Source organism: Nansenia antarctica (genome assembly GCF_963989245.1).
Source record: "Nansenia antarctica genome assembly, chromosome: 16".
Taxonomy (NCBI): Eukaryota; Metazoa; Chordata; class Actinopteri; order Argentiniformes; family Microstomatidae; genus Nansenia; species Nansenia antarctica.
The window spans coordinates 27149243-27172853 of record NC_137686.1 but is presented as its reverse complement, the minus strand read 5'-3'; the positions used below and the strand labels follow the sequence as shown (position 1 = coordinate 27172853).

At 46.6% G+C, this 23611-nt stretch overlaps 3 protein-coding genes across 4 annotated transcripts in view; 2 read left to right on the top strand and 1 right to left on the bottom strand.

Annotated features, from left to right (window-relative positions):
- Positions 1 to 1735: 1735 nt before the first annotated feature.
- Positions 1736 to 7812, bottom strand: sf3a2 (splicing factor 3a, subunit 2). Of its 2 annotated transcripts, XR_013937821.1 has the most exons (9): positions 7785 to 7812; positions 6510 to 6807; positions 6035 to 6081; positions 5604 to 5713; positions 4148 to 4197; positions 3404 to 3544; positions 2837 to 2905; positions 2195 to 2691; positions 1736 to 2010 (listed from the first exon to the last, which is right to left on the bottom strand). XR_013937821.1 is itself a non-coding variant. In XM_080546225.1 (8 exons), the coding sequence occupies exons 2-8, from the start codon at positions 6705 to 6707 to the stop codon at positions 2386 to 2388; spliced, it is 921 nt and encodes a 306-aa protein (XP_080402351.1). In that variant the 5' UTR covers positions 6708 to 6807; positions 7785 to 7812; the 3' UTR covers positions 1736 to 2385. The 2 variants fall into 2 exon arrangements, 1 of the variants encoding a protein (XP_080402351.1); XM_080546225.1 differs by having other exon boundaries at positions 1736 to 2691.
- Positions 7813 to 9009: 1197 nt separating this feature from the next.
- On the top strand, positions 9010 to 11386 carry plekhj1 (pleckstrin homology domain containing, family J member 1; the record flags this gene model as incomplete). Its single annotated transcript, XM_080546734.1, has 6 exons — positions 9010 to 9103; positions 9400 to 9467; positions 9586 to 9652; positions 10297 to 10387; positions 10649 to 10712; positions 11263 to 11386. 6 exons carry the CDS (start codon positions 9010 to 9012, stop codon positions 11344 to 11346), a joined length of 468 nt encoding a protein of 155 aa, XP_080402860.1. The 3' UTR covers positions 11347 to 11386.
- Positions 11387 to 15970: 4584 nt separating this feature from the next.
- The window catches only part of LOC308172210 (fizzy-related protein homolog), a gene marked incomplete at its 3' end in the record, with an annotated part of 11978 nt that continues 4337 nt past the window's right edge, over positions 15971 to 23611 (top strand). The window contains exons 1-7 of the mRNA XM_080547119.1: positions 15971 to 16067; positions 17375 to 17445; positions 18935 to 19063; positions 19582 to 19645; positions 20283 to 20413; positions 21191 to 21273; positions 22763 to 22950. Coding sequence (XP_080403245.1) covers positions 17377 to 17445; positions 18935 to 19063; positions 19582 to 19645; positions 20283 to 20413; positions 21191 to 21273; positions 22763 to 22950 — 664 coding nt within the window. The 5' untranslated portion in view covers positions 15971 to 16067; positions 17375 to 17376. The remainder of the gene's footprint in view (positions 16068 to 17374; positions 17446 to 18934; positions 19064 to 19581; positions 19646 to 20282; positions 20414 to 21190; positions 21274 to 22762; positions 22951 to 23611) is intronic.

Genomic DNA, 23611 nt, shown 5'->3' with positions numbered 1-23611 from the left:
TTAGGTGAAACTGTCTTGGATAATAATCGGATATTGGTATTTTCATATTTTGGGTGATACAACTTATTCTAATGAGGGGCAGCTGTGGCGCAGGAGGTAGAGCCGCCGTCTAACAATCGCAAGGTTGGAAGATCGGCGGTTCGAGCCCCGGCTGGCCACATGTCGAAGTGTCCTTGGGCAAGACACTGAACCCCAAATTGCTCCCAGTGAGCAGACTGGCTTGTCGCCTGGTAGCTTGTCGCCATTGGTGTGTGAATGTGTGTGTGAATGGGTGAATGAGAGGCCGTTGTAAAGGTGCTATATAAGTCAGTCCATTTACCTTTTAATAATGTAATAATAATACTAATAGTGGCAGGCTAGTGATGGTAGCAGCATACCTCTACATAGTCACCAGGCCATTGAACTCTGACCCCAGCAGCAGAACTACAGCGGTATGAATTCACCTCACATAGTCGTCCACCAGACAGCTTCGGCCAGCTCACTGTAACCCCTCTCTGATCAGTGGGGGGGGTTAGACTGTGCAGCAGAGAAGATCAACTCAGTTTTCCCCCCAATCTTCCTCTGGGGCCCCCCAATCTTTACACCTCCCCTTCCCCGCTCCCCCCCCAACCAATATACAACTTATTCTGCACCACCCTCATGTGCGCTTATGACCATTTCCTGTTTCCTGTCCAAAAAACTAAAAACTGTCTTGTATAGACAGGCTTTTGGATAGCCCCAAAAGCCTCCTGTCTTTCTGTGTCCTGTTGATGTACACCTGTTGTCTGTTACTGGTTCTTATTTTAACCTGCTGTGACTTTCGCTCTTTTATTATGTTTCTTTGTGACCCTTGGTCTGGGAAAGGTGCTGTACAAATACATCTTTACTTACTTTTACTTATTTTTCCTGTCGCTCAGCATGAGGCCTCCCTGTGGGAGGTGCTGTTCTCGTGGGCGCCCGTCTTTGACGACGACGACGACAAACGTGGAAAATCTAAGAGGGGGGCTCGAGAGAAACCCCAAAGCAACCTCCGAAACAAGAAACCAGAGAAGAGACTCACTAAGCACAGAGAGGGGACGATAAAGGACAGAAGATCTAGAAAAGAGAAGGATGAGGAGACCAGGGGAAAGAAGAAAGAGAAGGAAAAACGAGCTAAACTGAGAGAGGAAGAGGAGGAGGAGGATGAAGAGGAGGAGGAAGAGGAAGATGTGATAGCCAAGAAAAAGGAGGAGAAGAAAGAGAAGAAATCAAAAGGCCGCAAATCATAATTCTGTGTCTGAAGGCCACTGGTGAAGAATTTAGTGAAGAACAGACTAGAGTAGACCAATTTGATTGGTCCTCAGTAGAATAACTCGATAGGCCTACAAGCTAATGGATAGTATAGTTCTCTGAGAGGAATTGTGAATTGAAGCTGAGTTAGTGACCAGCATTTGCCTTTTGCACCAACTGCATGTTCAAACTAAGGAATTATGCAAGACTGCTTTCATCAACTGTCTAGAATGTTCCACTGGGGTTGACTGCTTGACTGGTGCCAAGTATCCATCTCTGCTAGGGAACAGATATGCTATGTGAAGCTAATTTGCTAACATGTAAATATTTAATTGACTTGCAGGGATCCTGCATGCTTCAAATCTCTGCTACTGTAACACCACAAGGGTTTCCTGTGTAAACATTGTGAAATAGTTCTACAGTGAAAGATTATTGCTGAGATGTGATGTGATATGTGCAATAAAACATTCACCAATATAACAAAGCGCATCTTTTTTTTCAAATATTTATTTATAAAAAAAAACAATCTTAAAAGATTAGCTTCAACCGAGGATGTCTTTCTTAAAACAATATTTCAGGATGACAAAAATGTTACATTGGAAACTGTGTACACAAGTATGAACCCTGACTGACATCAGTAGAAAAGTATACAAAGTTACATCCACACTGTTTAAGCTGTACAGTCAAAAGACACGCGCACTGTAATAGCAAACAAACAAGGAGCAGAGGACTCTGGGTAATGTAGAGCAGTGGTTCTCAAACCTCTCCTCGGGGACCCCCAGCCGCTCCACATATTTGATCTGTTCCACCACCAGCACACCTGATTCAACTAATCAAGTACCAAGCAATTATGATTTGTACTTGATTAGTTGAATCAGGTGTGCTGCTGGTGGAACAGATCAGATATGTGGAATGGCCAGTGGTCCCCGAGGAGAGGTTTGACAACCACTGTTGTAGAGGACTATGGGTAATGTTGTAGAGGACTATGGGTAATGTTGTAGAGGACTATGGGTGAGGTTGTAGAGGACTATGGGTAATGTTGTAGAGGACTATGGGTGAGGTTGTAGAGGACTATGGGTAATGTTGTAGAGGACTATGGGTAATGTTGTAGAGGACCATGGGTGAGGTTGTTCAGGCTCAGTTGTTTGGATGGTGGTGCATCCCTCCCGGCCCATCCGAGGGCAGTGGGGGTCTCATGAGGGGCGGCATGGGCATGCCGGGGGCGTGGGGCATCTGGTGGTGCATCTGGGGGGGGCCTGGGGCCCCGGGGGGCAGGGGGGGCATGTGCATACCTCCCGGGGGTGGGGGGGGCATGGGCTCGTTGGGGGGGCGGGGCCCCATCCCGCTCATCAGGGGAGGGGGGCGCTTCACACCCATGGGGGGCACGGGGCCGCTGGAGGGGGGGATGGCCTTCTCCATCTTGAAGTGGAACTGGAGGAAGAACTGGAAGAGAAGAGAGGGTGGAGGTTTAACGGACGGTTAACTGATGTGTATGTTTTGGTAGTCGTCCAAAAACTAATGACAGTATCCTTTTCCTTAAAGGGACAGTTCATGCCTTAAAGGGGCGGGTCACGCCAGCTCATCTTACCTGTTTAGTTTCCCTGTTCCAGTGGGTCCAGAAGCGGCTCTCGCCTTTATCGATCTCTCTGCTCGGAACCTGAAGGAACACAGACGCATTTTTAGCGACAGGAAAAAAAACAGACCAGAGGGCACACACAAAGGGAGGGTGACCGGTGACTACTAGGGTTGCAAAAAAAATCCCCTACGTTTGGGAAACTTTCCGGTAATTTCCAATGTTTCCCTATGGGTTTCAATATGGAAAGCTTCCCAAACTTTTGCAACCCTAGTTGTGCGCATGCATACAAAATGCATGTGAGCGTGAGCGAGCGCGCACACACACACACACCCATGTAGAGAGAGAGAGAGACAGAGACAGAGACAGAGAGAGAGAGAGAGAGAGAGAGAGAGAGAGACAGAGACAGAGAGAGAGACAGAGAGAGAGAGAGACAGAGAGAGAGAGAGACAGAGAGAGAGAGAGAGAGACAGAGAGAGAGAGAGACAGAGAGAGAGAGAGAGAGAGACAGAGAGAGAGACAGAGAGAGAGAGACAGAGAGAGAGAGAGACAGAGAGAGAGACCCTCCAGACCCACACACACCTTGAAAGCGATGGTCTCGTAGGGCTCTGCGGCCAGCAGCAGGTACTGCCAGCGGCGGTCTGGGGGTTCGATGCGCTGCTCGTAGGCCGACATGAAGCGATGCCTGGGCCCGATGCCCTCGGCTATCTCTGGGTAGTCGATCTGACAGGAGGAGGAGGAGGAGGGGCCGTTACACAATATTCGGTTGTAAAGTCTGACGTCAGACGTGCTGTTTAGCAATTTCCGGGTCCAAACCGAGAAATTTCCCGCACCAGAGTACCAGTGTACTACAGCGGTAGAATGACAGTTCAATCGTTTTTTTAGACTGGGGTCTATTCATACAACAAGGGACACAGCAGCACTTTCCCGTTTTCCCCCCATATTTTTCAGCGTCTTTGAGTCTCGGAAAAGCGCTATATAAATATAATGAATTATTATTATTAATAATTATTACAACTTTGGACCCGGAAACACGTCACGACTTAACAACCTAATAGGGAGTTTCAATTCATTCAATTCAAAACAACTTTATTAGTCCCACTTGGGGCAATTAATTTAGGGCAGCATGTTCACAGAAAATATAAAAACACCTCACCGCATACAAACACAACAAACACATACAAACACAACAATACAACAACAAGTGCACCAGGAGCTAGGAAGATCATTGGGTATTGTGTGTAGTGAAAAACAAAATGGTGGAAATTCATCGTTTATGGCCAACCGTGACCATGATTCTTGTACTCATGTCTCACTCAGTCTTACCTGGAAAAGTAACGACTGCTGGCCACTCTCAGGGTCTCTCTGTTTGGTTACTGTTGGGAAGGAGAACATTATGTAAGGTTTTTTGTCGTTTTTTTACATCATACAAGACTCATTAATTCCTAGAAGAAAAAGAATTTAGAAGAATTAGCCATTTAGCAGTAGGGCTGGACGGTTTTTCGGTTAAACCGAAAACCGGGGTTTATAAAAATAGAAACGTTTTTTTATCAAAACCGTCTGAAACCGTTTTTTTTTTTTTTTTTTGGAAGAATAAAATAGAATAAGAATAAAACTGGAACATGTCACATGTTTGTCGTGTGTGAAAATAACAATGATACAGTCTGAATCTGCCGCGCAATGAGTGAGAGGTTTGGTCAGTTGTGAAGAATAACTGAGGATTAATATCTAATTGGGATTATATTTAAGGGTAACGAATCACTCTATGGGAAAGATAGTTGCCTTCAGTTATTGGTAGATAGGAAAGGTTTTTTACAATTACTCGCTTACATTTAATAAGATCATTTTCGCTGCTCTCTGTAAAGCGCATTGGGTCACTTTTGTGAGAAATGCGCTATAGAAATAAAATGTGATTTGATTTGATATCAATCAATCAAACTTTATTTATGTTCTATAGCACAAATCATGCATTGAATGTAACTCCAAGTGCAGTATTTACTAAACCACAATATAATAAAACAAGAGCTATACGGATCAAGAGTGTTTGTGCACAGCGCCACTGTGTGTGAAGGCGCTACTGAAAGTGATGACAGAACGCATGTCTCAGAAGATACGCGGTCAGATACAAAACACTTTACGGTGTTTTAATGGTGTTCGACATGAGTGTATTGTAGCAGTAGGGCTCAATAATTTGAAACTAGCGCTTTTTTTTTTCTTCTTCTAATTTTTTTAATGTATTTTTCGGTTAACCGGAAAACCCCGGTTTTACTCTCTGACGGTTTTTCGGTTTCAATAATTGGAAACCGTCCATCCCTATTTAGCAGACGCTTTTAATCCAAAGTGACTAACTGAGGGCTAAGTGCCTTACTCAATCGCACACTAGTGGTGGTGTTTCAGGTGGGATTTGAACTCTCAACCTTCCGATCACCAATCAAACTCACTATCCACTACAAGACCACCACTACCCCCCACTAGACCACCACTACCCCACCACTACCCCCACTAGACCACCACTACCCCCACACTAGACCACCACTACCCCCACACTAGACCACCACTACCCCCACTAGACCACCACTACCCCCACTAGACCACCACTACCCCCACTAGACCACCACTACCCCCACACTAGACCACCACTACCTCCACTAGACCACCACTACCCCACTAGACCACCACTACCCCCACTAGACCACCACTACCCCACACTAGACCACCACTACCTACCCCACACTAGACCACCCCTCCCCCCTCCTCCATGCAGTCTGGTGACAGGGCCTACCTTTGTATCCTGGTCGACCGATCTTCACAAACTTCTTGACCTCGACCTTCACCTTCTCTGGGGCCGGCTGGGCCGGGGCCTCCTTGGCTTCCTTGGCAGCCCTCCGCGCTCTGGATTACACAAAACACAATTGTGTTCGGGGTCTATGCCATGCATTATGCGCAAGTTATTGTCGCATAGTCGTAGCCAATAAAGGCCTATATGTAGGCTATTATATCTAGTTTATATACCTAATACCGACATCAAAATAGATTGTATGCCTCTACAAATCATATTACACCAGGTTCAATTGACAGAGAGTTTGTCGTGACTTGGAATAAATTCACGGAAATCCGTCGTGGCGACGGAGAACTTTAATCCCTGTCGGTCACAACAAACACACCCGAGTTCAAATGCCATCAAACGTACGGCTAGGAGGAACGTGTACTTACAAATTGGTTTGATGCTTCTTTCCTTGTGTGTGGGCTAGATAACTTCCCTAAAGGAGAAAGGTGCTGAGAGTTAGAATCCCATAGCGAGTTTTGATAGACAAGCAAGGCATCACAGACGACAACAAAATGCCCAACATTCAAGTATCGTTAGCCTCATAGCATAATTAATAATAATGTGACGTGTCACTTGTGGTCAGCCGAGCCATCTTTGTATGTAGTGTCAAAAACGCCTGTGTCAAAGAGATGACTTGGGGCAGATAGTGGTTTTGGAATGTAACAAGCATTCTGATAGGCTGATGGCATAGTAGGCAATAACGCACAGTGACTCACCAATGTTAGGAGAGTAGAGTTAGATAGAGGCAGATATCTACATTTGGACAAAATATGACTTGGGGCAATTATGCTACGAGGCTAACGATATGTCAAAGTGCCATAGATTAGTGAGTTTATAGGGAGTGCTTTCGTTCTTTGTTACCTCGTTGTTGTGGAGCGTCAGGCACAGTTTACACTCATAAGAGCCCAGGTGATTCTTCATGAAGTAGGGGTCTTTGTTGATGTCGATGGTCTCCAGGGCGAGCTGCCGTAGCCTCTCCCGACGGTCCCGGTTACTCTCCGACGAGGACGCCACCCCGCCGCTCCCGGTCTTACCCCCAGCTCTGTGTTGGAAATCCATCTTCGCAGGGTGATGGACTCACACACACACACTGCTGCTGCTTCAGCTGGTACAGCAGACACAGATCGGGTAGATGTCCCCTCGATTACGTGTAGAGAATCTTTATAGAGATAGAAACGTTGTTAGTTTAGCAGTACCTCTCTTGATTACGAATACAAGCCTACGGGAAGTAATTACAGTTGGGTAAACCGGTTGATATTGAGATTTAGCTAAGACTCAGAATCTGTGTGTCCTGAACCACGCCGGAGTGTGCTGCTCTCCTATTTGATTGATTGATTGATTGAGAATGTTTATTTTGGTCCCTTATACAATCACAATACACATATTAAAAAATGTACACAGTCACATATGCTATAATTGATGATTTAACTCAATCCAGTGCCATGATTGCTTTAGTTTAGTTAAGATTCTTAAATGCACATATATTGAATGTAATGAGTGTACAATGGCCATTAGTAGCAAGTTAGAACCTTGTTAGAACACTTGGATTGTTAGAACACCTTGTTAGAAGTTAGAACACTTAGATCGTTAGAACACCTTGTTAGAACACGTAGATTGTTAGAACACCTTGTTAGAACACCTTGTTAGAACACGTAGATTGTTAGAACACCTTGTTAGAACACTTAGATTGTTAATTGATTGATTGATTATACTTTATTGTCCCTGAGGGGAAATTTGTCTTGGGCAATATATGTTAGAACACTTGTAGGCTGAAGCCACGCTTCCATTCATTTGCATAAAGCTTCACATCTATGGTTCTAACTGGCTACAATGGCCATTGTACACTCGTTACAGTCAATATATGTGCATTTAAGAATCTTAACTAAAGCGATCGTGGCACTGGATGGAGTTAGGTCCTAAATGAGAGCATAGAGTTCCCAGCTGAAATTTTGTTGCTAGCTAGCCTTTAGCTAACCCGCAGGGGACATCAGTACCACGATCTAACACGTTAAATAAACTAACCAGACCTTAAACTAACCCTTATATGTGTCATAGATGGATATACAGCTGAGAAAGGTTAATCTTGTGTCCTTAAAAGCCCGTTTAACACGCCGTTACGAGGCTCACAGATCTTACCAGTTCATCGACGTTTGGGTCACGCCGCTCACAGACAAAAAACAATCCTGCGCATGTGCGTCACACGATTCCCTGTTTTGTATAACTTTATTGACACAATGACACAATTCAAAAACGAAACGTTTTTTTTTTTAAAGTCTTCAGGTCTTTTGATTAACTTTTTTAAAGAAATTGTTTATTAGGAATTATGAATGAAGATGTGAAAGAACGCTCTCTCACTGCGTCTTGAAATCAGCGATGGTGTATGTTAAAATAGTTTTGAATTGTGTCGTTTTTGTGAATTGTGTCATTGGTCAATAAAGTTATACAAAACAGGAATCGTGTGACGCATGCGCAGGATTGTTTTTAGTGTTCATCTGTTCAGTTGTCCCCATACGGCCACCATACTACGGAAAAGCAAGACGAGTCATTAAAGGAGTGTCTTTGCAGGGGCGTATTAATGGAGAACTTCCACCTCCATGGATCTGCCTGACCGCTGATCTCACCAACACATCTCAATGAGGTCTGTGTAGTGTCAGTGAAGGTCTGTGTAGTGTTAGTGAAGGCAGAGAGAGCGTTGTAAGGAAATTGATCGCATGAACAAAACGATTTTTCCCTCCTCCGTAGCCCCCCTGTCAGCCCCCCCAGGAACCAGCTCAGCACCTCGTGACGTCAGAATTATAAGGTTCTATCTCCATTTTTGTCAAATTTTTGTTTTTTTTACATAATCTGATCCATTAGGTGTTTATTAATGCCTGTGTGGTGTTATTTTTAAAATGTTGACATTTTTGAGTTAGTAATTAATAAAATACAAAGGTTCCATGACGCTCAATATCTCTGAACTGCCCTAAACGGAGATAGAACCTTCTCATTCTAAGCTCAGCACCTGCCTGCATAGTGGGGGGGTGTCAACGGGAGACGTGTTGCAAGCCAGCGGTCAAACATGGACACCTCTTCCTAAACGACATGCCCGATTCTTGTATCCAACAGTCGCACAGGCAGGCTAGTGACTTGTGTTGTGCCCCCCAGGCAAGGCTAGTGACTTGTGTTGTGCCCCCCAGGCAAGGCTAGTGACTTGTGTTGTGCCCCCCAGGCAAGCTAGTGTTGTGTTGTGCCCCCCCCCCCCCCCCCCTAAGGCAGCTATGAGGAAATGTCTCTAGTAGTGAGCTGAGTGATTACTAAGCTATCGACCCTTTTTACTGCTGTGTGTGTGCGTGTCAGTGGATTTCTTGAAAAATCTTGAAAAATGCGTTTCAACGAGAAGGAGCTCATCTCGCTGAGTCGCCAGCCGTCAGAGCGGGCGGCGGAGTTGGGGATGAAAGGGCCGAAGAAAGGAGACGGTATGTGACGTCACGTGACTTGACATCATCGTCAGTGTTCTTGTGATCTGTTCTTCTTATCATCAGTAACACTGATGACGTGTGGCTGATCATGTCTGAGTCTGTGACACTTCCACTGGTCCATTCTCAGCACAGCCGGGTGTCTAGGTTTGGCTGTGGATGTGGATGTGGATGTGGATGTGGATGTAAACTATGACAGTACTGCTGTAACGCCAAGTGAAGTTCTAAGTTTTAATCATGACATCATGTCCCATCTATTTCCCCTCTCGTTTCGTTCGTAATCTTTTTTTTTTTAGTTATGAAGAAGAGGCTGGTGAAGCTGGTGGTTAATTTCCTCTTCTACTTCCGAACTGATGAAGAGGAGGTAAGCGCTGACCTGTACTGTAGGCTACTAAATGTCTACTGAACGAACCAAAACAAAACCAACCAAAATGAGGAAGTGTGCTGACGATGCATTTATTTGTGGTTCATTTCCTGGTCAGCCAGCGGGAGCCTTGCTTCTGGAGCAGTGCCGGGTCGAGAGGGAGGACAACCAGGCATTCTCCGTCGGTGAGTCTGAGACTGACGCCTCCACTCTCTGTCCACAGAGCTAGTGGGAACAGTGTTCCCAAATGTAATCTCACAAAAGTGACTCATCCCATGAAAAGTACAATAGATAAAAGAGAGCTGTGAGGTTTAGATAGTGGGTAGTGGTGGCCCTAGTGGATAGTCAGTTGGACTGGTGATCAGAAGGTCATGAGTTCAAATTCCCACCTGGGAAACACCACCACTTAGTGTGCCCTTGAGTAAGGCACTTTAGCCCTAAGTTACTCCAGGGAGACTGTCCCTGTCATCTCCAGTTGTAAGTCGCTTTGGATAAATAAAAAAAAGCATCTGCTAAATGGTTAATATGTAGAAATGGAAGGAAATGTTGGAAACATCTTCTTCTCTGTCTCTCTCTCTGTCTTTCTCTCTCTTTCTCTCTCTTTATGTCCCTCTCTCTGTCCCTCTCTGTGTCTCTCTCTCTGTCTCTGTCTCTGTCTCTGTCTCTCTTTCTCTCTCTCTCTCTCTCTCTCTCTCTCTCTCTCTCTCTCTGTCTCTCTGTCTCTCTCTGTCCCTCTCTGTCTGTCTCTCTCTCTCTGTCTCTCTGTGGTACGTCCTCTCTGTGTGTCCTGTTACATCACTTCCTGTTCTGTCTTCTTCTGTTCTTCCAGCATTCCTAGACGAGGCAGAGAGGAAGTACCTGTTTGAGTGTGACTCCCAGGAGCAGTGTCAGGAGTGGATAGACTCCATCATCAAGGCCAGGTAGGACCCAACCCCAGAGGTCAGAGGTCACCAACCCTCGTTCCTGGAGGACTGTCCTGAGTGTGCAGACTTTGGTGCCAGACAGTCCAGCCCAAACACCTGATCCACTAACCGTGATTTTGATGAGTAGTTCATCGGTTGAATCCGTTTGTTAGCGCTGGGCTTGAACCAAAGCTTGCATGGCTAGCATTGGAGTGAGTAGTTCTTATCTGTGTTTCGCTTCGAATGTAACATCTCTGTTTGTGGTCGTGTCTCCTACAGTTATGAGTTCATGAGGAGGAACCTCATATTCTACCGTACTGAAATCCACCGTCTGACCGGCAAGGTAAGAACGGGGATGGAATAGAACCTAGAGATGGAATAGAACCTAGAGGTAGAATAGAACCTAGAGATGGAATAGAACCTAGAGGTGGAATAGAACCTAGAGATGGAATAGAACCTAGAAGGGGCGGGGCTAGCCTGAATGGTTGAATGGCTGAGCCTGTGCCTAGAGCAGAAATACCAAATTCCAACAATTGACTGACAAGTTGATAGCATGGCAATACAATGTCCTCCCTGATGTTTATAGCCTGTAGCACCAACAACCTGTCTAAGCTCACTCTCTCTCTCTCTCTCTCTCTCTCTCTCTCTCTCTCTCTCTCTCTCTCTCTCTCTCTCTCTCTCTGCTCTCTCTCTCTCTGCTCTCTCTCTCTCTGCTCTCTCTCTCTGCTCTCTCTCTGCTCTCTCTCTCTCTCTCTCTCTGTCTGTCTCACTTACCCTCTCCTCTCTCTCTCTTTCTCCCTCTCTGCTCTCACCCCCTGCTCTCTCTCTCTCGGCTCTCTCTCTCTCTCTCTCTCTCTCTCTCTCTCTCTCTCTCTCTCTCTCTCTCTCTCTAGGACCCCTTGGAGCAGTATGGGATATCAGATGAGACACGCTTCCAGGTCAACACCTGCCTGCAGCTCATGCCTAAAGACACTTAAGATGTCCTGTAGCCCCCCCTCACCCCTGCTCCTCCCCCTCCCCACCTGCCCATCTCTCCTCTCTCACCTCCCAGGTCTACACCCACCTGAGAGCCTCAGACTCTCTCTCCGGACGGTAGCACTCTCTCTGCCATCTTGTCCTAGGCTCCTCCCCCCCCCCTCCTCTAGTCCACCTCATAACAACCTGCACCTGGAGCTAAGCATCACTCAACAACCCACAAATAGCTGTAGCGAAGTAGCTGTAGCCTGCTCTGCAAAACCCTGAACCGACCCATTTCACCGAACCACGCCACCACGGATAGTACAGAAGCTCTCCTACATCCCGGGTCCCTATCCCGGTGTTCCCATACATCAATCTACCTACACCCGCCCCCCCCCCCCCTCTCTCTCTCTCTCTCTCTCTCTCTCTCTCTCTCTCTCTCTCTCTCTCTCTCTCTCTCTCTCTCTCTCTCTCTCTCTCTCTCTATCTGTTCCTGCCATCACACCAGCCAGAGTTTGGGGTTCGTCTGTTATTATGTTGTCAGTCTTAACTGTTGCATTGTCAGGCTGGCCACCCAAACAACTCACTTCTCCCTCTCCACTTGAAGCTGATCGTCATTTCAAACATGGGGTTGTGTGGTTGATTGACACCGGCCACACTCTCTGTCGCTGTAGATATGTTATTGTGTTTTATACCATGGTTTTCTGGTCAGTCATGCTGTATTTTCGTGTTATGTGATAAACATTTGTAACGTTAGCCAGTCGTCTCCATGTCTGGTCCTGGAGGAGGACTCTTGGGGGGTATTCCATCAACGTCGCTAAAGGAAAATCCAGGCTTATGTGAATGAATGAATGGTCTTTATTGTCATTGCTATAGTACAGGTACCAAACAACGAAATTTGGGAGGGGTCTTGTGAGATTTATAAAAAAAGAAATCCAGCCTCGTTTTGATAAGTCTCCTGAGACTTAACGAAATAAGCCTGGATTTTCCCTTAACGATGTTGGTGGAATACCCCCCTGGGAGGGTGTGTAGTAGGCTTGTGTTATATCCCAGCAATAACTGTCTTGATTCAGCTGGTGGAAGCCTGCCTCCTCCATAGCTCTCCAGTACGCCCGTACCCGAATCGCAACAGAGTTTAGACGAAACCACGCCCATTTCCGCATATGACGTACACGATGCGTGAGGGAGGCGAGAGGGAGATGTTGATGCTGGATCACAGTTAGGGTTAGGGTTAGGGTTAAGGTTAGGGTTAGGGTCAGGAAAATGTACGCTAGCTATGCTTAGGGTCAGGGTTAAGGTTAGGGTCAGGAAAATGTACGCTAGCTATGGTTAGGGTTAGGGTTAAGGTTAGGGTTAGGAAAATGTATGCTAGCTATGGTTAGGGTCAGGGTTAAGGTTAGGGTCAGGAAAATGTATGCTAGCTATGGTTAGTGTTAAGGTTAGGGTTAGGGTTAGTAAAATGTATGCTAGCTATGGTTAGGGTGAGGGTTGCGGCCGGGAGCTGCGGTGTCCATAGCAACGCAGCGGGTGACGCGCACGTCATGCGGAAGTGGGCGTGGTTTCGTCTAAACTCTGTTGCGATTCGGGTAGTCGCCTCCAGGACCAGGGCTGTAATTGGTGGCCCCTGGTGTTAGCGGAGTGTAGAAGCCAGTGAATGTAGAGTGCAGTGTGTGAAGAGGTGTATAGATTTTTCCGGAACCCTCTCTCCCACTAAAAGAGACAGAAGTGATCAGCCGGACTGCACTTTTTCCCTATCAAACCCTCTTCTTCCTGTTGAATCGCTCATGTCCTCCCTCCCTCATCACTCTTTAGTGCTTATTGTTTTTGGCTAGACCAATATTTCCAAAGTTGATCACATTTAGTGCATTTGATGTATTTTCTTTTCTTGATTTTTTTTATTAGGGGCATACGTTTGCACATCTTTGTTTGTCAGTTATTTCTGGACTCGGCATTTCACTTTTGTTTTTTTTATGTGTTCAAAACTCTGTCCTGTTAACAGGTGCATGTAATGTAATGCGTCCCATAGGTCAATTGTTGCAGTCATTACTAACCTAGACTACCTACCTACCTATTAAGGCTCTTGTGCTAGACTTTGTTTAGCCATCATTGACCTGTTAGTTAGTTAGTTGTTCACATAACAGATGTCGCACTTTTGATTCAAATTGAAATTTGAAATTGGATGTATGATGGGAATGTTGTTGACTTGTGTCTGCAGTGGGTAAGTGAGGCTGATGATGCCTTCATAAAGAAAGTGTCGCCCACTTCCCTAGCGACTACAAGTCCAATGGAGAAGCGGTGACGCTTAAACGGGTTACAACTAAAAAAAACTTTCTCCAGACCACTTTCTCCTCAACACTGTACCACTGTGTTCCACAACACTGTATCAAGGGAGACTTGGCGCCTTAGATCTTTATGTTTTTTTTCTTTCCAGATGTTCTTGTAGCAATGAGAAAAATGTCATTTAGAGAATTATAATGAATGTTCCTGTTATGTTGTTTTCTTTCTTAGCACACTGTTCTGTGTGGGTAAACCTCTTCCAGCCTTATTCAGTTTTTACTTCAAGTAAGATAATGATGTACGTCTGTCATTGTCATTCTCCAGTACTCAAGTCTGTGAATCCTATTATTTCTATAATTATTTTATTTTTTAAATAAAAAAATCAGTTTTAAGCGGTGATAATAGAGAGACATCTACTCTGAGAGTGGGCGGATCGTTTCTGCAAGAATAAACCAGCTGTGGTAACACCAGACACCAGATGTTATTATGAAGATGAACATTTCTTTTAATAGATTTGAATTTATTGAAATTGTTATTACTGCTATTACTCAGGGATGCCAACTGGCGATGGCCCAAAAAAGTGGCAACATTTTGCCTGAAAACAAAGAACATTTATGAAAATTGTTGACCTATTTTGAGGTTAAAACGGCTAAAAGTTTGCACCCCTGATTACTATTAATCCCAGCCCCCCGTTAAGACGGCCACACTGTAACGACACCATTTTAATTTCGTCATTCGCTTAGGGACCAAAATGTCACTGCTATAAATACGTTGTCCTACTGCCCTGTTCACATTGCCACGTCGGCTAAGATAATCTGGCCTTATCCTATCATAGACACTATCTTAGGACTGGTGATTGGTCCTACACTTCAACAGCAACTGGAAAGAAGAAAAAAGCATTTGACATTTTCTACTTTGTTTGTGAATTTCCCCCCAAACAACGCAGTAACATTTGAGTAACAAATACACACCATTCTCACTCTTGCATTGTGTGATGATAATAATAATAACTTGTATTTGTAAAGCACTTTTCCTGCAAATGTTGCAGCTCAAAGTGCTTAACGGGGTTAGCAAGATTTCAGGATGTGAAAGAAGCCCTGTGTGTATGCTAGAGCTTGCTCAACCGTGTGTGTGTGTGTGTGTGTCATTGTCTTTGTCTGTCTTGTAACAAGCACTACTCCTAATGCCACAGACAGCAGTTGGCTCTCTCTGCTGGCACTGTCACACAGGGCCCTGTTGAATTATTGACAAAGGAATCTCATTAGATCCATTAGCTGAGTTACACAGAGAGAGAGAGAGAGACAGGGAAAGATAATTCAGAGAAAGAGAGTGAGACAGATGCAATTTGAATCGTGATCAACTCAGTTTAGTGAATTTGCCCTCAATTTGTTTTCGTGGGTCTTCTAGTGTCTGTTTTACTTTCTCTGTGTCAAGAGAGCAAGAAGGAGAGTGAAGTAACGATGTTAGCCTTGTAAAAAAAATACGGCGGTTAGATACAGGCTATATGCTGCCCACCCCATTGGCAAACAATTGGCGTGTGTGTTCAAAGTTCAAGGCTACAAATAACCCTGTTAAGACTGCGTGGCCCCCAGCTGTTTCTTAACCTTAAGGACAGGGACCAGATAGATAGGCTTATTTAGTCACATAGGGCTGTTTGACAAGAATTTGTTGTTGTAGGTATGTAGGCCTTCGGGGGCGAATCCTTTGAATTGAAAGCAATGTTATGTCGGCCCTATGTTTCCTCCCTTTAACCCTAACCCTAACCCCGAACCCACAAGTTTATTATTGAACGTGTGGTGTACTGTGTCTAAATTGCACCAAAATCATACACTGGACTCCTTCGGGGGCCATGAAAGCAGCTCGCCAAGACATAGTAGGCCTACAGAGATTCCTGCCTTTGCAGTATGATTACTTGTGGGAATAAATGTGGGGACATCGGGATGACCCTGTTACCTCTGTATGTCCTCTGTGCCCTTTCGCTGTGGGTAACTGAATCAGACTTTGGCAGATAGAGACAGATAAAGAAGCACAATCAATCAATAAAAATAGGTATCTTCCACTGTTACTTTTATGCAAGTTTATCTATTTATTTAAAAAAAAAAAAAATATATATATATATTGGCCAGATGACAATTATGCAGAATTTTCAAATAACCTCTTCAAGTAAAAAAAATAAAATTATATATATATATGTATATGTATATATATATAAATTTTAAAAAGAAACCGTTAAAAAAGAACAGTTTTACCGTCATCGTTTAGTTTACCACCGTTCCCTTGACAACGCCGAATTGTGTGGATTCAAAAAACAGTGACGTCACCGCGTTCCCATGCTGCTTTGCGAGTCGCTTAATCGAACGTTTTTTGGTCAACATCAGATCTGCTAGAAGAAAGACCTTCATTACCTTCACTACCAGACCCTCCCAGGAGAAGCGCTTTCCTCAGACCCTGTGATCGCTGCACGGTGAGGCACCGCGGACAGAAAGGTTGTGGTGAATCAGTTCTAAGCTCGCTTGAATCTGTCTGGTTGTGTGTATAAACAATGTAGCTAATGTAGCTAGGCTAGGCTAGGCTAGCTGAGACGGCTGATCGGCTACCAGGCTAGGCTAGGCTAGGCTAGTGGTTAGCTAGCAGGTTACATGGTGAGTCGTAGGGAGTTATGAATCAACTTAGCTTAGCTAAGCTACGCTGAACGTCAAACGTAACGTCTGTTACTAATAATAACCTTTATTTGTGTAGCTACTTTCCCTGCTAAACGTTGGAGCTCAAAGGGCTTTAATCCTTATGTCATCATCATTTAATCATTATGTCATCATCATTTAGTCATTTAAACTAAAGGCTGATTGGGTAAAAAGATGGGTTTCTTAGTCTTGACTTGAACATATGTGCTGAGGTCGCATCCCTAATGTAAACTGGCAGTGAGACACAATCTGGAGCATAAAATGAGAATGCAGCCTCACCAAATCTCTTCTTTTGTACATGTGGTAGTACACAGAGAAAACCAGCATCAGAAGACCTGAGAGCTCTATTGGGCTGATATGCTAGCAGAAGACCTGAGAGCTCTATTGGGCTGATATGCTAGCAGAAGACCTGAGAGCTCTATTGGGCTGATATGCTAGCAGAAGACCTGAGAGCTCTATTGGGCTGATATACTAAATGCAGAAGGTCTGAACATTATTATGTTGGTGCTGTGCCAGTGAGAGCTTTATAAAAGAACCAGAAGGATCTTGAAATCTATTCTGAACTCAACAGGAAGAGTCTCTAAAATAGGAGTTGTATGTGAGCTCTTTGAGGAGCTGTGTTTGATGCTCAGGTTGGTTTACATGCATGTGATCTATCGCTTGTTTTGTTTTGTGTTCTGATTCTGATTTCCTAACAGTACTAGTTAGTTAGTTAGCTAGTCAGTCAAATCAGAATGACTCAGAGAAGTGATCAATAGAACGCTTTACAGCCACCAGACAGTGTGTGTCGTGTAGTTTCTGAATGGTAGAACCGTCCAAAAATAACTGCTGTTTTCACACGCCCAAGAAGGAGGGTTGTGATAGCTAGGTGATTCTCATGGTGGTGGTGTATTCTGTTCATGGCTCATAACTGTATATATATAACCTCTAACTACTGTACTTGCCATCATACTGTATCTATCAATGTCATGTTTTATATCATTATGGGTACTGGTTAGATGCTAAACTGCATTTCGTTGTCTGGCGCTTGACTATAAAGTTGAATCTTAATCTGTTCTGTCAAGTAACATGGTTCTGTTCTGTCTCCCAGTCATGGACCAGGACTATGAGTGCAGACTGCTTAGGCAGATCAACATCCAGAACGAGAACGCCAGCCCACTGGTAAGTGTCCGACATACCATCCGCTTTATGGACATTATTGTTCTGTCAAATTGTGTGTTCTGTGTTGTGTTGCACAATATATGCTGTATTGTGTAGCCCAGTGAGCTATTGTCCGTTGCTAATGTCTTTTCCAATGTTACTTGGGAAATTATGTCGTGTCTCGATAGATTCATGTATCTTGTCTGAACGTTTCAGCAGCAAGGTTTGGGTGCTCGGAGTTTGAATTTTCTGAAATTGATGTAGGCTAGTCATCTCTAGACATCGTATGATTGCAAACCCACTGTTATCTCAGTCAGCACCGGTGATGCGTCTCATTGCTATGCTACCTGGCTGGCATGTATAAGAACCTGTTCTTTCCTTCATAAGATGCCGATGTCAACAAAACTGCAATGTGCAGCGTTGTCAAGTTGACAGCTACTTGACGGCAGTAGCTCCGAAAGATGTCTTTGGATTACCATGACAATGGTCTGATACCGCCTCCTCCCCGACAGTTAGAATAAGGATAGATTTAAGTAGCTTGTGAAGAGGGTGTGTCTCTCTCTCTCTCTCTGTCCCTGTGTACTGAACTAGACTTTAAGCACTGGGGCGTCTTAAGTCTAAAAGCTACGGGTGTATTCAGATACTGTCCGACTCCCAGGCTCTTCACAGATACTCTGGTGTTTTGCCTGCGTGGACGCCTCTCCTCTCTGATTGACATCTCTTGTTTATACCAAGTATCACCCCTCCCCCTTTCTCTGGTAGCCCCTGAAACAGCCATAATGTGTCACAACAGTACGCACAAGTGAAGGGAATGTGTAGCCCGATATGCTGCACCGCTTCGGCTGTTATGAATGTCACTCATCCTTTCAGCGCCATTGGTTGTTTTGTTTCAAGTTCGTTCATGTCTCATTGTAGGCTATTCCTCTGTAGTAAAAATAAGGGGTTAGTAGTGTAGTAGACCTACGTTATACAGGGGCTAGTGTCTAACTCATCTGTTTCACCACCCGTTGGGTGTAGTACTGTGTGTGGATGGATAGATTAGATGTCGGTGAAAGTAGTGAGGTGATAAGATCCTCCTGTCCCGTAAATATGTCTCCCTGTCTGAACCCCCCTGTCTCCCCTTAATGGGGACGGCCGTGGCGCCGGAGGTAGAGTAGGTGTCTAATGATTGCAAGATCGGCGGTTCGAACCCCCCGACTGGCCACGTGTCGAAGTGTCCTTGGTTAAGACACAGAACCCCAAATTGCTCCCAGTGAGCGGGGCCGGCCGGCGCCTTGCATGGTAGCTAGCTGCCGTTGGTGTGTGGATGTGTGTGTGAATGCGTGCGTGAATGAGAGGCCGTTGTAAAGCGCTTTGGAATAAGGCGCTGTATGAGTCAGTCCGTTTACCATTTACCATCCCTGTCTCTCCGTCTCTGTCTGTCTGTCTCTGTATGTATGTCTGTCTGTCTCTGTATGTCTGTCTGTCTCTCTCTCTCTCTCTGTCTGTCTCTCTCCGTCTGTCTGTGTAGAAGGCGATCGAGGCGGTGCAGGCCCTCACGCCCACCAACTCGCCCCTGTCGTCCCCGAGCAAACACGGAGACCGCTTCATCCCCTCTCGCGCCGGGGCCAACTGGAGCGTCAACTTCCACCGCATCAACGTGAGTCTACCTGCCGCAATGCACCCTGGGATTGAATCTAAAAGTCTCTCTCCTCGTAACGAACGACTCTCGTAACCAATCGGATGGATTCACAGTTCACACCCGGTCGTAAAAGGCTTTTAAGGGGACGGAATTAATTGTTTTTGGATTGAAATTAAGAAATGCGTTTATTGAACTCCCGATTTTTCCTTTTTAAGAGAGACGTGGTTATCTTTAGGGGAGAGTTGTTGAGTTGTTGGTTTTAATGCGTCTTTGCGTTGAATGGCGATGTACGACAGGTCTTTCTCCCTCCTCTCTCCCTCTTCTCTTCCTCCTCTCCTCTCCTTCCTTCCTCCTTTTCTTCTTCCTCTCTCCTCCTTTCTTTTTCCTTTCCTTTCTAACCTATCTGATTATCTTTAGTGGAGAGTTGTTGGTTTTAATGCGTCTTTGCGGTTGAACGGTGAGGTTACGACAGGTCTTCTAACATTGTTGTTGTTGTTGTTGTTGTTGTTGTTGTTGTTGTGGCGGCGGCGGTGAAGGAAAACGAGAAGTCCCACAATCAGAACCGGAAGACCAAAGACGGCACCACAGACACCAGTAAAGGTAATCCATCCTCCTTAACGCCCCGCTGTGCTCTGTCCACCCTGGTCCTAAACACTGGGGGAGGAACTCGGTCTCGGCTGCAAAATGTTACTGATTTCCAATTCACCCACTCTCTACTCACTCCCTGGGTCTGATTGACCCGGCAGACCAGGGGAGTATTCCATCAACCTCGCTTAAAGTGACAAGCCTGGCTTATTTTGATGAATCCCGCAAGAGTTATTTTAAAAAGTTCAGCCATATTTTCACAAGTCTCACGAGACTCAGATCAGATCAGAATAAGCCTGGGTTGTCCTTTAGCCACGTTGATGGAATACCCCCCTGAAGAATGATGTCTTCTTCTCTCTCGTGTGCGTCAACACCAACAGTTAGTCTTTAGACACTTCTTCTCCTAGGGCTTGTCTGTTGACTCACCCCCCCCCCCCCCCGACTCTCTCTTTCTCTCTCCCTGTGTTTCTCTCTCTCCCCCCCCCTCTCTCTCTCTCTCCCTTCTCCCTCTCTCCATTCCCCCTCTCTCCCCCTCCCTCTCTCTCCCTTCCCCCCTCACTCCCCATCCCTCTCTCTCTCTCTCCCTTCCCCCTCTCTCCCCCTCCCTCTCTCTCCCTTCCCCCTCTCTCTCCCCCCCCTCCCCCTCCCGTAGCGGATGGCCTGGCGTACTCGGCCCTGCTGAAGAACGAGCTGCTGGGCGCGGGCATAGAGAAGGTGCAGGACCCCCAGTCTGAGGACCGCCGGCTGCAGCCCTCCACCCCAGCCAAGAGAAGCCTGTTCAGCGTACGCAACTGTGAACCCTGACGCACACAGACAGACAGACAGACAGACACACACACAGACAGACACACACACACACACACACACACAGACAGACAGAGAGACACCCACCTACACACACAGCAATGACTTTGTTTCAAACACACAGACGCACAGACAGACAGACAGAGACACACACACACACACACAGACACACAGACAGAGACACACACACACACACACACACAGACAGACAGAGACACACACACAGACAGAGAGACACACACACACCTACACACACAGTAATGACTTTAAACCGTTAACCACGAACCCTGTCCTTCTAAAACATCATCACTGAGCTTATTCCGTGTTATTTTATTTGGTTGTTTATTTAAAAAGGACAATGGACAGTCATTGACTCTCCTTGAATTAGCTGGGTAGCTAAATTACATCAGCAGTCCCTGGTTGCCAGTCAGTCACTCACACAGACAGACACACACAGACACACACACAGAGACACACACACAGAGACACACAGACACACACAGAGACACACACAGACACACACACAGAGACACACACACAGAGACACACACAGAGCAACGACTTTAAACCGTTGCATCTTTGGAAACTGAAAGGCTCTCTTGTTGTCAGAGTATGAGACGGGTGATGACTCTCTCTCTCTGTGTGTGTGTGTGTGTGTGTGTCTCTGTGTGTGTGTGTCTGTGTCTGTGTCTGTGTCTGTGTCTGTTTGTGTGTGTGTGTGTGTGTGTGTGTGTGTGTGTGTGTGTGTGTGTGTAGTACTCCGTCAGTGCCAAGCGGTCTCTCCCAGAGGACGGCAACACCGTGTCCCCCTACTCCCTCTCCCCCGTCAGCAGCAACAGGTAACACCTCTCTCCCTCCTCCTCTCTTCTCTCCCTCCTCCTCTCTTCTTCTCTCCCTCCTCCTCTCCTCTCTCCCTCCTCCTCTCTTCTCTCCCTCCTCCTCTCCTCTCTCCCTCCTCCTCTCCTCTCTCCCTCCTCCTCTCTTCTTCTCTCCCTCCTCCTCTCTCTCTCTCTCTCCCTCCTCCTCTCTTCTCTCCCTCCTCCTCTCTTCTTCTCTCCCTCCTCCTCTCCTCTCTCCCTCCTCCTCTCTTCCTCCTCCTCTCTTCTCTCCCTCCTCCTCTCTTCTTCTCTCCCTCCTCCTCTCCTCTCTCCCTCCTCCTCTCTTCTCTCCCTCCTCCTCTCTTCTCTCCCTCCTCCTCTCTTCTCTCCCTCCTCCTCTCTTCTTCTCTCCCTCCTCCTCTCTTCTCTCCCTCTTCCTCTCTTCTCTCCCTCCTCCTCTCTTCTCTCCCTCCTCCTCTCTTCTTCTCTACCTCCTCCTCTCTTCTTCTCTCCCTCCTCCTCTCTTCTTCTCTCCCTCCTCCTCTCTTCTCTCCCTCCTCCTCTCTTCTCTCCCTCCTCCTCTCTTCTTCTCTCCCTCCTCCTCTCTTCTCTTCCTCCTTTCTTCTTCCTCCTCTCCTCCTCCTCCCTTCCTCCTCTCTTCCTCCTCTCTTCTTCTCTTCCTCCTCTCCTCTTCCTCTCTCCCTCCTCCTCTCTTCCTCCTCCTCTCCTCCTCTCTCCCTCTTCCTCCTCTCTTCCTCCTCTCCTCCTCCTCCCTTCCTCCTCTCCTCTCTCCCTCCTCCTCTCTTCTCTCCCTCCTCTCTTCTTCTCCTCCTCCTCCCTTCCTCCTCTCCTCCTCTCTTCCTCCTCTCCTCCTCCTCTCCTCCTCCTCCCTTCCTCCTCTCCTCCTCCCTTCCTCCTCTCCTCCTCCCTTCCTCCTCTCCTCCTCCTCCCTTCCTCCTCTCCTCCTCCTCCCTTCCTCCTCTCCTCCTCCTCCCTTCCTCCTCTCTTCCTCCTCCCTTCCTCCTCCTCTCCTCCCTTCCTCCTCCTCCTCCTCCCTTCCTCCTCTCCTCCTCCTCTCTTCCTCCTCCTCCCTTCCTCCTCTCCTCCTCCTCTCTTCCTCCTCTCCTCCTCCTCCCTTCTCTCCCTCCTCCTCTCTTCTCTCCCTCCTCCTCTCTTCTCTCCCTCCTCTCTTCTTCTCCTCCTCCCTTCCTCCTTCTCTCTTCCTCCTCTCCTCCTCCTCTCTTCCTCCTCTCCTCCTGCTCTCTTCTTCCTCTCCTCCTCCCTTCCTCCTCTCCTCCTCTCTTCCTCCTCTCTTTTTCCTTCCTTCCTTCCTCCTCTCTTCTTTTCTTCCTCATTTATCCTCCTTTCTTCTTCCTCCTCCTCTCCTCCTCCTCTCTTCCACAACATCCCAGTTTTTCAGGGCCTCATTGTTTTCTTGTTGTTGTTTTCCCCCCGCTTCGTTGCCATAATAAACACGCCTTTGCCTTTGCGTCGCGTCTCCCTCCTACAGTCAGAAGCTGTTGCGGTCGCCGCGGAAACCGACGCGGAAGATCTCCAAGATCCCCTTCAAGGTGCTGGACGCCCCGGAGCTGCAGGACGACTTCTACCTCAACCTGGTGGACTGGTCCTCCCTCAACGTGCTCAGCGTGGGCCTGGGCACCTGCGTCTACCTGTGGAGCGCCTGTACCAGCCAGGTGGGTGTGGGGGGGGGGGGTCGTGTGTGTGTCTGTCTCTCTCTCTCTCTCTGTCTCTGTTTCTCTCTCTGCGTCTGTCTGTCTCTCTCTCTGTCTGTCTCTCTTTGTCTCTCTGTCTGTCTGTCTCTCTCTCTCTCTGTTTCTCTCTCTGAGTCTGTCTCTCTCTGCGTCTGTCTCTCTCTGCGTCTGTCTCTCTCTCTGTCTATCTCTCTGTCTGTCTCTCTCTGTCTGTCTGTCTCTGTCTGTTTCTCTCTCTGTGGGGGGGGGGGGTCGTGTGTGTGTCTGTCTCTCTCTCTCTGTTTCTCTCTCTGCGTCTGTCTCTCTCTGCGTCTGTCTCTCTCTGCGTCTGTCTCTCTCTCTGTTTCTGTCTGTCTCTCTCTGTCTGTCTGTCTCTGTCTGTTTCTCTCTCTGTCTGTCTCTCTGTCTGTCTCACTCTCTCTCTCTGTCTCTCTCACACTCTCTCTCTCTCTCTCTCTCTCTGTGTCTCTCACACTCTCTCTCTCTCTGTGACTGTGTTCGTGCGTTGTGGTAGATTGGGTGACCTCTTCCTCACTGTCAGAAACAGCCTCGCATTTCGCATTTGATTCGATTAACTAACACAAAAGTCGTCTGTGTGTGGGGGGGGATGCCTCGTGTTTGGTTATGATTTAAATGTGTTATAGTAT